The sequence below is a fragment of the Zootoca vivipara genome, chromosome 2 (assembly GCF_965207765.1).
Source record: "Zootoca vivipara chromosome 2, rZooViv2.hap1.1, whole genome shotgun sequence".
NCBI lineage: Eukaryota > Metazoa > Chordata > Lepidosauria > Squamata > Lacertidae > Zootoca > Zootoca vivipara.
This window is the reverse complement of record NC_142584.1, coordinates 69,221,011-69,233,166: the sequence shown is the minus strand read 5'-3', so window position 1 is coordinate 69,233,166 and position 12,156 is coordinate 69,221,011. Positions and strand designations below refer to the sequence as shown.

General features: G+C 43.7%; 1 protein-coding gene across 1 annotated transcript; it reads left to right on the top strand.

The window, feature by feature from the left end:
- Positions 1-528: 528 nt before the first annotated feature.
- On the top strand, positions 529-11,245 carry TUSC2 (tumor suppressor 2, mitochondrial calcium regulator). Its single transcript, XM_035106046.3, has 3 exons — positions 529-809; positions 3,064-3,184; positions 7,888-11,245. The coding sequence occupies exons 1-3, from the start codon at positions 664-666 to the stop codon at positions 7,951-7,953; spliced, it is 333 nt and encodes a 110-aa protein (XP_034961937.1). The 5' UTR covers positions 529-663; the 3' UTR covers positions 7,954-11,245.
- The last annotated feature ends 911 nt before the right edge of the window (positions 11,246-12,156 follow it).

The window sequence follows — 12,156 nt, the reverse complement described above, 5'->3', positions numbered from 1 at the left end:
CACTGCATCACACTGCACCTGTTCATAAACATGTTAGTTAGGAATAAGTCCCATTGCCTTGAGGTATGTTTTTTCAGCATTGCAGCATAAAATCATATATAAAAGTGTAACAGAAATTGGAAGTGTACCAGTGAGGCCATTGAAGCTGAATTTCTTGAATGACAGTTTCTTTTTACCAGAAAGGTAATTTGTTTGGAAACCAGCTCACATACTGATCTCCCTACTTGCATCAGTCTGCTTGTAGTAGCATTTTCATTAATGGAGGTCCTTCCATCCTATTGCCACTTGCTTAGAGGTGTGTTTGAACTGCAGTTTTGAGCACTGGATCCCGATGGAGGAAGTATAGCTGTCGGTCTCATTCGTCCTATTGCGAATATGGATCCTCCCCCCCCCCCACTCAGTCTCGCCCTACACATGCAGCGCTCTCTCACCTCCACAGGAGAGCGGAAGTTGCGTCACACCGCTGCCCCGCTACAGAGCGGCACTTTCGACCTTTTGGAATGGACTTCCGGAGGCGGCGGGCCTGGAAATTGCGTAGCCGGGAGAGGGGCGGAGCTTTCCGGTGCGGGGAAGGTGCCGTTGCCAGCAGCCTCCCCGGAGGCACCGGCAGGCTCCTCTCCCTCCATCCGCTCCCCTTTCCCGGCCATGCGGCCGCTCTGAGCCATGGGCGCCAGCGGCTCCAAGTCCCGGGGCCTCTGGCCCTTCGGCTCGGGCGGGCCGGGCGGCTCCGAGGGGCCGGGCGGAGACCAGGCTCTGGCCCGGGCGCGGGGACTCTGCTCGGCCACCCCCTTCGTCTTCACCCGCCGCGGGTAAGAGCAAAGCCGACTGCTGCTGCCGAGGGAGCCGCGGGAAAGGAAGGCCGCCCTGACCTGCTCGTAGACCTTGCAGAGGCGGCGGCGGCGGGACTCCCATCTCAACCCTCCCCGGTGCTCGTCCGCTTTCCTAGCCCCTGACCCCAGTGCGAGGCAGGGACTCGCCAGGCTGGTTCCTTCCCCTTGCGCCCGCCTCTCCGAGTCTCTGCCTCATCCAGTGGACGGAGATGCGACGCTGACCTTATGCCAGGGGAAGCGGACATTTCTTTCCCGCCTGGCGCTTCTGGGGCCGCTTTCTGAAGCCTCCCTTGCGCGGTATACCAGGAGGCCATGGGTCCCCAACACAAGTTCATGTGCCGCTTGCAGAAAGCCTCGTGGGCGCATGTTGCAAGCTCGGTAGTTAAAAGGGCTCTGCCGGCCTTCAGCTGGTCTCTCTAAGTTGTGATGCCCGAAGAGTTTGTCGGGCAAAGGGCGAGATTTTGTTTTCTGTGCGCCATCATGGTGCAAAGAGGTTTCATGGAGGTAGGGGCAATGTTCAGCTACTGAATATTGGCTTCCAGGTAATACGGTAGTAACTCCTTGTGCGTGGCTCCTGGATTTAGATAAGAACATCTAACGCTCTGTTTTCCTTGTTGTCTGACATATGGGTATGTGGTTTATAGGACCTCTTTGCTCCAAAGCTCAGCTGATACTGCTTTTTATGTAGATGTTGAATTGCGACCTGAAGTATTTGGCAACAACAGAACATTTTGTAAAACCACCTAGGTTGTTTTTTGAGAAATTTAGAAAGTTTTTTGGACCAGTTTGTGGGGATAAGCCTAGATTTATTCGGAGCTTGTAGAGTTACTAGCATAGCAAAAAATTGGTCCTCTTGCACAAAAAATTAGGTCCTCTTGCACTATTGTTCCCTTGCCAGCTCTTAAATTAGTAAATTTTCAGCTGTGCCAGAATGCCTGCCTTCTTCCAAAGTAATGACTGGCATCTGTATTTCCATTTTTGCTAGGCAACTGGCCAGATGTTGAATCGAATGCCTTTGTTGGCAGGCAGGCTGCAAAATTTCTATATCACAGAAGCAAAGGTGTCATCTTCATTTTGAGTTGCACATTCTTGCTATTTTCTCTTTTCTCATTCCCCCCCTCCAATGTATCCTGAGAATTCCTGTGGATTTTCATACAGTCTGCTATAAATGTGGGAACACAGCAAAGAAATGAAAAGGTTACTGAATTCTAAACACTGCTTTGCCGAAGCAGTTGAGTACGTTAGTGAGGAATGTTTAAATTTAGACTTGACATAATTCCAGCTTTATAAATTTTGGGCAGTTGTTTAAAAGTGGCAGAAATACCATTTTAAACATTCTGTTGCAGGTCAGGAGCTGTTGGCATTTATGTAGCAGAAGTGATTATCCAATCTTGTCAGTATCTTACCTCCACGAAATATGTTAAGAAATCACTCATTATGATTTATTATGATTAATTCTAGTTAAATGCCCAATCTGCTTAAATGCAACCATGGCACTTTTCTACGCTTTGGTTTTGCCATGATATAAACTTGTTTTAAATCAAATGTTGTCTCCCTGAGGAGAATCTGACATCTTGTCACTTCAGTAGTTCCACCAAGTGTTTTTCTTTTTCTATTTACTCTTGGCAAAAATTAATCAGGTTTGTAAGGTAGTCTTCAATATGTGTCTACACATACCTTGAAATGTTACTGTGTTAGAGCATCTGCTTTGCATGCAGGAGGGTGCAGAGTCAGTTCCTAAGATCTCCAGGTATGGCTGGGAAAGATCTGTACCAGAAGCCTTGGAAAGTTGATGCCCGTCATTGTAGACAATATTGAGCTAGATGGCTTGACTTGATAGAAAACAGCTTTTTATGTTATTACTGTGATGGAATATGATCTCAATAATTAATGGGACTGCATTTACTACGAGTTTTGTGGAAAAATTAATTTGTTCTGTGCAAACTATTAGTGCAAGGGTGGGCGACCTGCAGTAATACTGGTTGGGAGAGTAGGTTGATTAGTAGTAGTATGGTTTCTGCTCTTTTTAGACAACTGTTGCGCAGAATTTCCCCCTCACAATTAACCTCCTTACTGTAGTGCTAGGGATGAGGAGCTAGCAAATGGGTGGCAGCAACAGCTGCCAGCTAGCTGGCTTGCTACTACCGGTAGCTCTCAGCTGCAGATTTGAAAAGCAGCTGCTTTTGCTTCTTCTGTCTGAAGCTTTTTCTAAATGTTTCTCATTTCTTCGCAGCTCTATGTATTACGATGAGGATGGTGACCTTGCCCATGAGTTTTATGAGGAGACAATAGTCACCAAAAATGGGAGAAAGCGTGCCAAGCTGAAAAGAATCCACAAGAACCTGATACCTCAGGTAACACAATCAGAAGTAAAAGGGAGCTGTTGCAAAGTGGTTTCAAGCTAACACTTGAGGATACTGAGCAACAAGAGGGTCTCTGAGTTTATACCAAGGGTAGCTAACCTGCTGCCTTCCAGCTATTTCTGGATTCCCATCAACCCCATCCAGTGTAACCACTGGTCAGGCATGATGGGAACCGTAGAGATCTGGAGGCCCACACATTGGTCATTCCCATGTGATTCCTTTGAATTTTCATAGAAGTGGTTTTCTACCTTGCCAGCTTTATACCATAGTATTGTCTTCTGGAGTACTGGATTTGATTGTTTGTGGGGACACTAAGTACCCAGCCTTCATTGTGCGCGGCAACAATGGTTGCTTCTGTATTCGCCATCTTGAAATCACTACAGATGCGGTTCTAGGAGTCTTTGTCAACCTTCCCTGGGATTTTTTTTAAAATAGTGACAAAAAACAACCTAATTTTAAAATGCTTGTTCAAGTTCCTGTATTCAGCAACTGTCACATTCTTCTAAGAACATCAGCCACTCTGAATTTCTGTCTTTTGAACTAGTGATAAAAGACCCAGGTGCCTCATTTCTAGAACTGGATTGCAGTAAATATGAGCACCAGTTTACTTTCATATCATTCTATACTGGGTTATTGAGGATTTCATAATGAATGATGGGAACATAATAAATATTTCATTATTTTAAATAATTTTATCCTGCTTTTTTGCAACCTCATGGCAGCTTAGATCAAATACATTAGTCATATTGAACCAAAGTAATTTAAGACAAAGCAATCCGTGTTTTTAATAATAAGATTATATATCATGGCATAAATTAGCAGGCATATGATTTGCAACATAGGTGAAATTTGTACCCTGTCTGGATTTAGGAGAAGAGAGAGCAGCTCCATGCTTCCTTAGAGAAGCAGTTCCACAACATTGGGGCACTAATTCTTAGGATGAATTACATCCACACCTGTGTAGGTGGTCCAAATAGATATTAATACTGCTGTTAGGTACAAATGTTGTTCTTGTAAGATCCCTTCATAGTAGTAAACTCCCATGGCCTAGATCAGGCATCCCCAAACTTCGGCCCTCCAGATGTTTTGGACTACAATTCCCATTATGAATTATTGAATTACGGTGCTGGAGGAGACTCTTGAGAGTCCCATGGACTGCAAGAAGATCAAATCTATCCATTCTTAAGGAAATCAGCCCTGAGTGCTCACTGGAAGGACAAATCATGAAGCTGAGGCTCCAATACTTTGGCCACCTCATGAGAAGAGAAGAATCCTTGGAAAAGACCCTGGTGTTGGGAAAGATTGAGGGCACTAGGAGAAGGGGGCGACAGAGGACGAGATGGTTGGACAGTGTTCTCAAAGCTACGAACATGAGTTTGACCAAACTGCGGGAGGCAGTGCAAGACAGGAGTGCCTGGTGTGCTATGGTCCATGGGGTCACGAAGAGTCGGAAACGACTAAACAACAAACAACAATTCCCATAATCCCTGACCACTGGTCCTCTTAGATAGGGATCATGGGAGTTGTAGCCCAAAACATCTGGAGGGCCGCAGTTTGGGGATGCCTGGCCTAGATCCATGGAACTGTGCACTTATATCAGTGGTCCCAAGAGTTTGAATTTGTGTTTCAAATGGCTTGAGGGAGTTTCTGCTGTTGGAAGAGAAAAAAATCAAGCATTTCATTGGATATGACTAAAGTAGTTCATTGGGTCTCAGCCCATGCCAAAATCATGGGTAGAGTTTGCCTGATCAGTTTACCATGAGAATGAGAGGAGGCTAAAAAGGCAGGCCTTGCTGAACATGAACTGATGTGTTGGGAGGCTTGTGGAGCTGCTTCTGGTTAGAATTACTGCAAAATTCTAGTGACTATAGCTGTGTAAATGAGCAGAGGAGAAAATAACAGCTACTAGTGGATAAGAAAGCTGCAGTTGTAATGGACAGTGTTTCGCATTAACAACAAAAATTCAGATTCTTGGGAGTCACAAGGTGCCCTATTGTTATAGAGAAGGCAAGGCAGTGCTGCCTCAAATTTTAGTCAGAAAGTAATATGGCTTGTGATGACTTGGTAAAATTGTAGATGCCACTGCTTGGTATATGGTAGGATTTCATGCTGGAAACATGATGTGTAAAGTTCTGTTGGTACTGGGTCACTTGAATGAAACTCTTAATGATGATCCAGCACTTGAGAAGAGGAGGATAAAGAAGGCTTGTTGTTCTGTTGTTTGCCCTGTATGTGGACACTGCTTCATTGGAGGTTTTTAAGCAGAAATTGGATGGCCATCTGTCTTGGATGCTTTAGTTGAGATTCCTGCATTGCAGGGGGTTGGACTAGATGACCCTTGGGGGTCCCTTCCAACTCTTCAGTTCCATGATTCTGTGCCTATCTCAAGAGCTTCTGACACCCTTTGTTGAGCACTACAATCCCGAAGATAAGGACAAAGGTAACTGTCTGTATAGCAGTAAGTGTAAAATCTTCACTGTAGATGTACCTAAGCATGGGAAGTGTGGACAGTCAGTAATGGCTGTCATAACCTGGGTTTGTCAAAAGGTTACTCTTCTGTCCTTCCTGATTGTGGACTCATTGACCGGCTAGATTCTGCCTTGTAGCTAGCACACCAGGGGACGTTGTTGGATATGCATATAGTTCAATGGAAAATACAAGTCTTGTTATCTGGTGCTATTTATAGCCATTAACTATAAAAAAGGGACCCAGGTGGCGCTGTGGTTAAACCACTGAGCCTAGGGCTTGCTGATCAGAAAGTCGGCGGTTCGAATCCCTGTGACGGGGTGAGCTCTCGTTGCTTTGTCCCAGCTCCTGCCAACCTAGCAGTTCGAAAGCACGTCAAAATGCAAGTAGATAAATAGGAACCGCTACAGCGGGAAGGTAAACGGCGTTTCCATGTGCTGCTCTGGTTTGCCAGAAGCGGCTTTGTCATGCTTGCCACATGACCTGGAAGCTGTACGCCGCGGCCAATAATGCGAGATGAGCACGCAACCCCAGAGTCGGTCATGACTGGACCTAATGGTCAGGGGTCCCTTTACCTTTACCTTTTAACTATAAAAAACCTTCCTGTGGCTACTGTTTGTATAAGCATAATGGGGAGAAATGTCCTTTGCTAATGCTTTTATATTATGGACTTCTAGAGGCTTGCATAACATCTTCCATTTGCCATTTTTCAAATAAAAGTAGTGATGAAATATTTTCACTTCTGCGCTGTGGCTCTCAATATTGCTTGTGGCGTATAATTCTCTTGAGAAGTGATGGACCAAGTTTGTCAAATACCACTAATGCATGACCAGTTCGTTTTATGAGGCAGTACTTGAAGGTAGCATACCTTCCAATCAATTTATTGTTGGAAGAATCTGAATGCAGCCAGCATGTCCTAGATTACCACACCTTGATTTAATAAATTGAGATATGAATGAGCATTTGCATGTTTGCACATATCTGCTTTGTTCCTCCCTTCATGCAAGGAGTCAAACGAGCCAGGAGGCCATTGTTAAACATAGCTTCCTATTAAATGTCCAAACTGGGAAATGTTGATTAATGGTTTCAAATGAAGCCAACTTTAAACCTTCATCTCCTGACCTATCTGTAAGCTATGGTTTACTGCAGCTTCCTGGCTTGTTTGTCTGCTTGTGTATATGGAGGGACAAGGTAGATATATGAAGCTTGTTAGCATCTCCACTTATGAAGCCAAGATGTGATTATCCAAAGTTTTTCACGTGGCCAAATTAATATAAACTCACTTATTAGCCTTGCTTTAATCAGATGAGTTTACTTTCTAGTCCATTGGAAGCTTGACGGCTTTCTCCGTTCCATTAGCATTCAGCAAGAATGGGAAACATCTGTATAACTTAAGGCCAAAGTAGATGTGAACATGAAAGATGATTGGTGGCAGGTTAAACTGAGTAAATGCCATGATTCTGAGAAGGGGATTAGTAAAAAAAAAAAAAATCTCTCCTGAACCCTTTTCTGTTCAAATCTCTCCTCTCCCCCCTTCCCAGCTGCTGTTTAACCTACAGGACAAAACCTATATAGGGACCTAATAACTTTGCAGTGGGAAGGAGCTTCCGATGGAAAATGGCATGGTGGACAAGAGCTGAACACAAGTACCTAATAAAGCAAAAATAAAAATAATAAAAATTAACTCCCTTCTCACAAACACATTTAAAAGGCCAAAGAATGTTTAATTGGCCAAAGGCCTGTTTAAAGAGAAATGTTTTTACCTGGCGACTGAAGATATGTATTGAAGGTGTCAGGCAAACCTTCCCGGGGAAAGCATTACGAAAATGGGGAGGTACTGCAGAAAAGGCTGCATTCTCATGTTGCTGCCCTCAGAGCCTCTTGTGGAGGGAGCACAGAAAGAAAGGCCTCGGGATGATTGCAGGGTCCAAGTCAGTTCATATGGAGGGAGACGGTCCTTGAAGTATTGCAGTAACTGGCCATACATTTCCAGCTCATGCTGTTTTCTGATCCTGTATCTCAATTTGTTCCTGTCTAGTTTCCCGGTAGAGTTCATTCCCATAACCTAACACAAATAGCCCAGTTGCTTTGGTATGGCTTTTGGGCCAGTCATCATTAAGCAAGGAACTGTATTAACTCGACTGGCACCATGTCCCTTTATTCCACATCATTTTAGCCTGATTTCCAAGTGGCATTATCTCATCCTTGTTGCATCTTTCTCTTTACAGGGCATAGTGAAACTGGAGCACCCTCGGATACACGTGGACTTCCCTGTTATCATCTGTGAGGTCTGAGCCATGGAGGGCAGTGTGAACTGTCAGCGTGTGCTATCAAGGCACCTTACTTGCCCAGTTTTACTGTACCTCACGTAAACCAAGCTAGGCAGCCACGTCTCCCTTCAGAGTGATGGATCAAGAGCACAGACGCATGGTTAGCTTTGAAGCTTGTCTGCTAGGATGAGGTGACAACGGCTACGGCACTGACGGCATCATGGGATCGTATAATCAGGAATAGCATTGGCTAGGGATGTGTGTTGGTAGGACCTGTGTCACGTGAGATGTTTGGCCTTGTTTAGTGACCTGCTCAAAAAAATCCCCCTTGCTGAATTGAGTAAAATCCTTTTATCAGCCATTTATTGACATTTAGGTGGCAACAGATTTCAGGTGTCTTGAGACCACGGAGAACCGACCTGCACCTTTTTCTGACCAGGTGGCCTGCTTTCTGAGTTCCCCACCAGTATTCTTTAAATGCTGACAACGAAGTTTCTGTTTATATGCTGTATATGAGAGTAAAGGTGAGCAGTAAGCGCCTTGTGCTTCTCCACCCCTTTCCTCAACGTAACATAACTGAATAATCTAATGCTGTACTGTACTTGGAGGGGTGGAAGATGATAACAGAGCTGTACCTAACAGAGTTGTTCAAGGCAGGGTTCCCTATTGAAACAGACTGATGTGCAAGCCTTGCTCCCCCTCTCTCTAATATCTTCCTAGTGAGTTGCACTATTTCCTTTGCAGGCAGTGTCTTTTTCAACTTCACTGCTTGGAAAATTCCACTGACTTCTTCCTATGCTGTGGCACATCAGTAGAGGCTGTTGGCAGCAGCAGCAGCATCTGAGCTTGCAGTTTTCCTGTGGAGCCTTACCAAACAGGCCACCTCTTAGAAGGCGTTTGTCGACAGGTTCTGGTTTCATTCCAAAGTAGACTTCCTTCTTGTGAATCTGCATCTTGTGACTGGGTTGTATTCAACTAGCTTTTACATGGGAGTATTCCCATTAAAATTAATAGACCATGGTAAGTTGGTCATGGTAATTAATTTCAGTGGGTCTACTCAGAGTAAAAGTGGAGAGTGCAAGGCAGATTGCCATTTCCCTCCCCACTCCATTCTTACTGCTGACATTTTCCTCTCTCTATATATATATTAAATCAGAAATAGGTATCACTGTCCTTTTAATCCATCTTAGGTTTTGCTGTTGGCACTAAGGCAACTTATGTTGCTTTTATCAAAATGTTTACCAACCTGATTGTATGCTTCCCCTGCCCCTTTCCTCCAAAGGGAAAACAAACAAAATAATAATGTACTGTGATCTTCCTTTGACACTCTCCTCGACTCTTTGGATTGGGCCAGGTATTGCCTGATATGGGAGAATGCAGCACACTTTAAAGGAGGGCGATGTGTTTTGGGAGGGCTCTACCCTTTTCCCAAATGTATGAATGTGAAACGTTTGGTTTGTAGGGCCACTTCCCAAACTTGACTTGAGTATCACTGGTAGCTATATATGCTGAGGTGGTACACCTGCCTCTCCTTCCCAAGCTTTTGCTTCTAAGATTGAGAGCTACCTGCTGCTGAAAACTGAACAGGCAAAAAAAAAACCCTGTCAGAGGCACTCTTTATCTTTTGAAGACGGTTTCATATGCAATGCCTGCCTGCCTTTTCTGCCAACTCTCAGAATTTCTATAAAGCTTTAAAACCGAATTGTGGGCGAGTTAGCTGTAACGGTTGGTTCATTGCACAGCATATTTTCCTTCCCTGAGCATGTCATTGCCTTTCTGAGCACTTCAGGCATTTGCTACCTCAATGTTTAGTTTAAATTCGCTGGTGCAAAGCTGTGCCTTGCCAGCAGCATCAATAAGTTTGTGTCATGTGTGTGTCATCTCTGCACCTACATGGGAATCCTTTTTAAGCACTACGAACCAGGTTAGAAACAATGTGGAGTTTAAGTGGCAATGTTGGCTGAGCTCTATTCAGGGACTGTCCACATTTGCCTGGCTGTCACCCTTTCAACTGTATGTCTAGGGTTGTATGTTAGGATTGTTCCTCAGTGAACGGTGGCTTCCAGAGCTGCAGCTGCTCTTCCATGCAGAACTTGTGTATTACGATACAGGTGTAGAACTATACAGTTAACCATAAAAGGGTAAGAGCATAAACTGTTGGCATTGGCCCTGTGACATATTTCCATCCTCCATCTTCATGTGTTGCTTATCTTTTGGTTGAATCTCATTTGGGTAATGATGGGAAGCTGGCATCTTTATCCTTCACTGGGGAAGGAAGTGTCCACTACCAAAACAAGAGCATCCCGGGGGTGGAGGTGTGTTTGCAAAAACTCATTGGAAAGCAAGGCTCTGTCTCTGCACTATTGTGCTTAACGAGTTGCAGGCTGAAGTCAGTGGGAGGAGACTTCCTTATTCTTGAACAGTATAGTTGACAACAGATATCAAGCCTGCTGTTTTGCCCCACAGCTAGTTCAGAAGAAGCACTTTGCTGTATATGAGGGTTGTTTGTTCCATCTTCACACTAGAGAGTTTTCTCTGTAACATAGGACTTGATAGTCATGAGAGATACTGGGCGTGAAAGGCTCGGTGGTGACACCCTTTGCAATTTCCTAAAATACCCAATTTATGTTATTTCATTAGCTGTCTTGGTTTTGAGCAAGCAAATACCCTGTGGTCAGAAAAGTACTGTGCAATGTTGGCTTTCATTCCCCCCGCCACTTCTAGTGCTTATATCCATCCTGCTGGGGACCTCCCTCCTACTGGAACCTAAATGGAGCCTGTACCCAGAGAAAGCTTCATTTCTGCCTAGCTTGAAAGTTCTCCTAAGATGTAGCAGACTTCCTGGAGCTACCGGCAGCTGCTTTCAATCCATTTCTCTAAAAGGCTGGCTTGCCCACTGAGACTGTAGCTGTGCAGTTAAGACTTCCTGGATTTTATAATCCTACCATTGCTGTCCCTCTCATTGTGCTTTCTGCCAGCCCCATTTCTCTTGAGAGTGGCAGCTGTTGTCAGGCTCGGGGAAGACTGCTTTATACAAGATGCTGATAATGTGAAAGTTGGTGTAAATAATATATATATATATTATCACTATTGTTGGAACAAGCAAAAACTTCTATTTCCTTTTTTATTACTCTTCTGTGCATATGTGGTTGTGTAGAAGACCTGAACCCACTAGCACTACACTTCCTGCTCCTATAGCATATGGATAGGAACCCTGAAGGCAAATGTGTAAAATATTTATGGTTTGTTTCTCTGCCTTGAAGTGCATTTGTTGAATTTTGTTAAATTTCAATAAAATTATTTGTAAGTCCCGGAATTTACTTTCTGTTTCTGATTGTCAATTGGTAGCGGATCATCACCTGTTAAAATGAAGGGACTGGTAGGCCCTGTTAATTCTAAATGAAAGTAAATCTCTTCTGTCTTTGTGCTGCTCTACTAAGCAAGCTACCTTAAGGCACCCTGCTAATCTTGCCTGATGCTTAACCTTATTTTTCTGAAAACCAGCATTCTTAAATGGTTAGATTTGTGACTTGCGGCCTAAATGCATTTCAGACTATGAACTGATTTTTCTAACATTGTCTCTGGACTGTTTTGGAGGTTACGTTCAAGCCATTGAGTTATGCTTAGAGCTCAGTTTGTAAATAAAACAGCCAGCTGTAGCTTAGTCCTCCTACAGCATCTCTGCAAATTTAAGCTGATCTCCTTATCAAGCTTTACACAACTGTGCTGCCATTGCATAAGACTGCAGAGCCAAGTGCAGCTGCTCCTACTCTCATTCCAAATACAAATGTCCACCTACAGTACTTCCATTTGGAGTACTGATGGACAACTCGGTCTTATTTCTGGTGTCTCAATTTTTCACCCGTAAACCCATTCTAAATATGCAAATCTGTGACTTTAACTCCAAAAATTCATTTTAAAATGTTTTTATCTCAATGTACACATTTCTGAATGTATTTACTCTTAAAATATTTTTTTTACACATTTTAGTACATTTTTTGAGTTGAGAACTGTATCACAGAGAAATGGGAAATCTAAAGGGATAATTATGTTCTGATAAGTGTATTTGTTTGTGAGGTGCAAATTAGGTCAGTTTGCTTAAAAATGAGGACCAAACAATTTTCCTTCCCTGACTTGGTGTAACTAATTACTGATCTCAGTTGGAATGATTTTCTATAGCAAGTAAATATTATCAATTGATTATACCAAAACATTGATTAATTGAAG

Coding starts and splice junctions, on each gene's coding strand:
- TUSC2 (XM_035106046.3), top strand. CDS start 664: ATGGGCGCCAGCGGCTCCAAGTCCCGGGGCCTCTGGCCCTTCGGCTCG. Junction 810..3,063: donor TTCGTCTTCACCCGCCGCGG/GTAAGAGCAAAG, acceptor ATTTCTTCGCAG/CTCTATGTATTACGATGAGG. Junction 3,185..7,887: donor ACAAGAACCTGATACCTCAG/GTAACACAATCA, acceptor TTCTCTTTACAG/GGCATAGTGAAACTGGAGCA.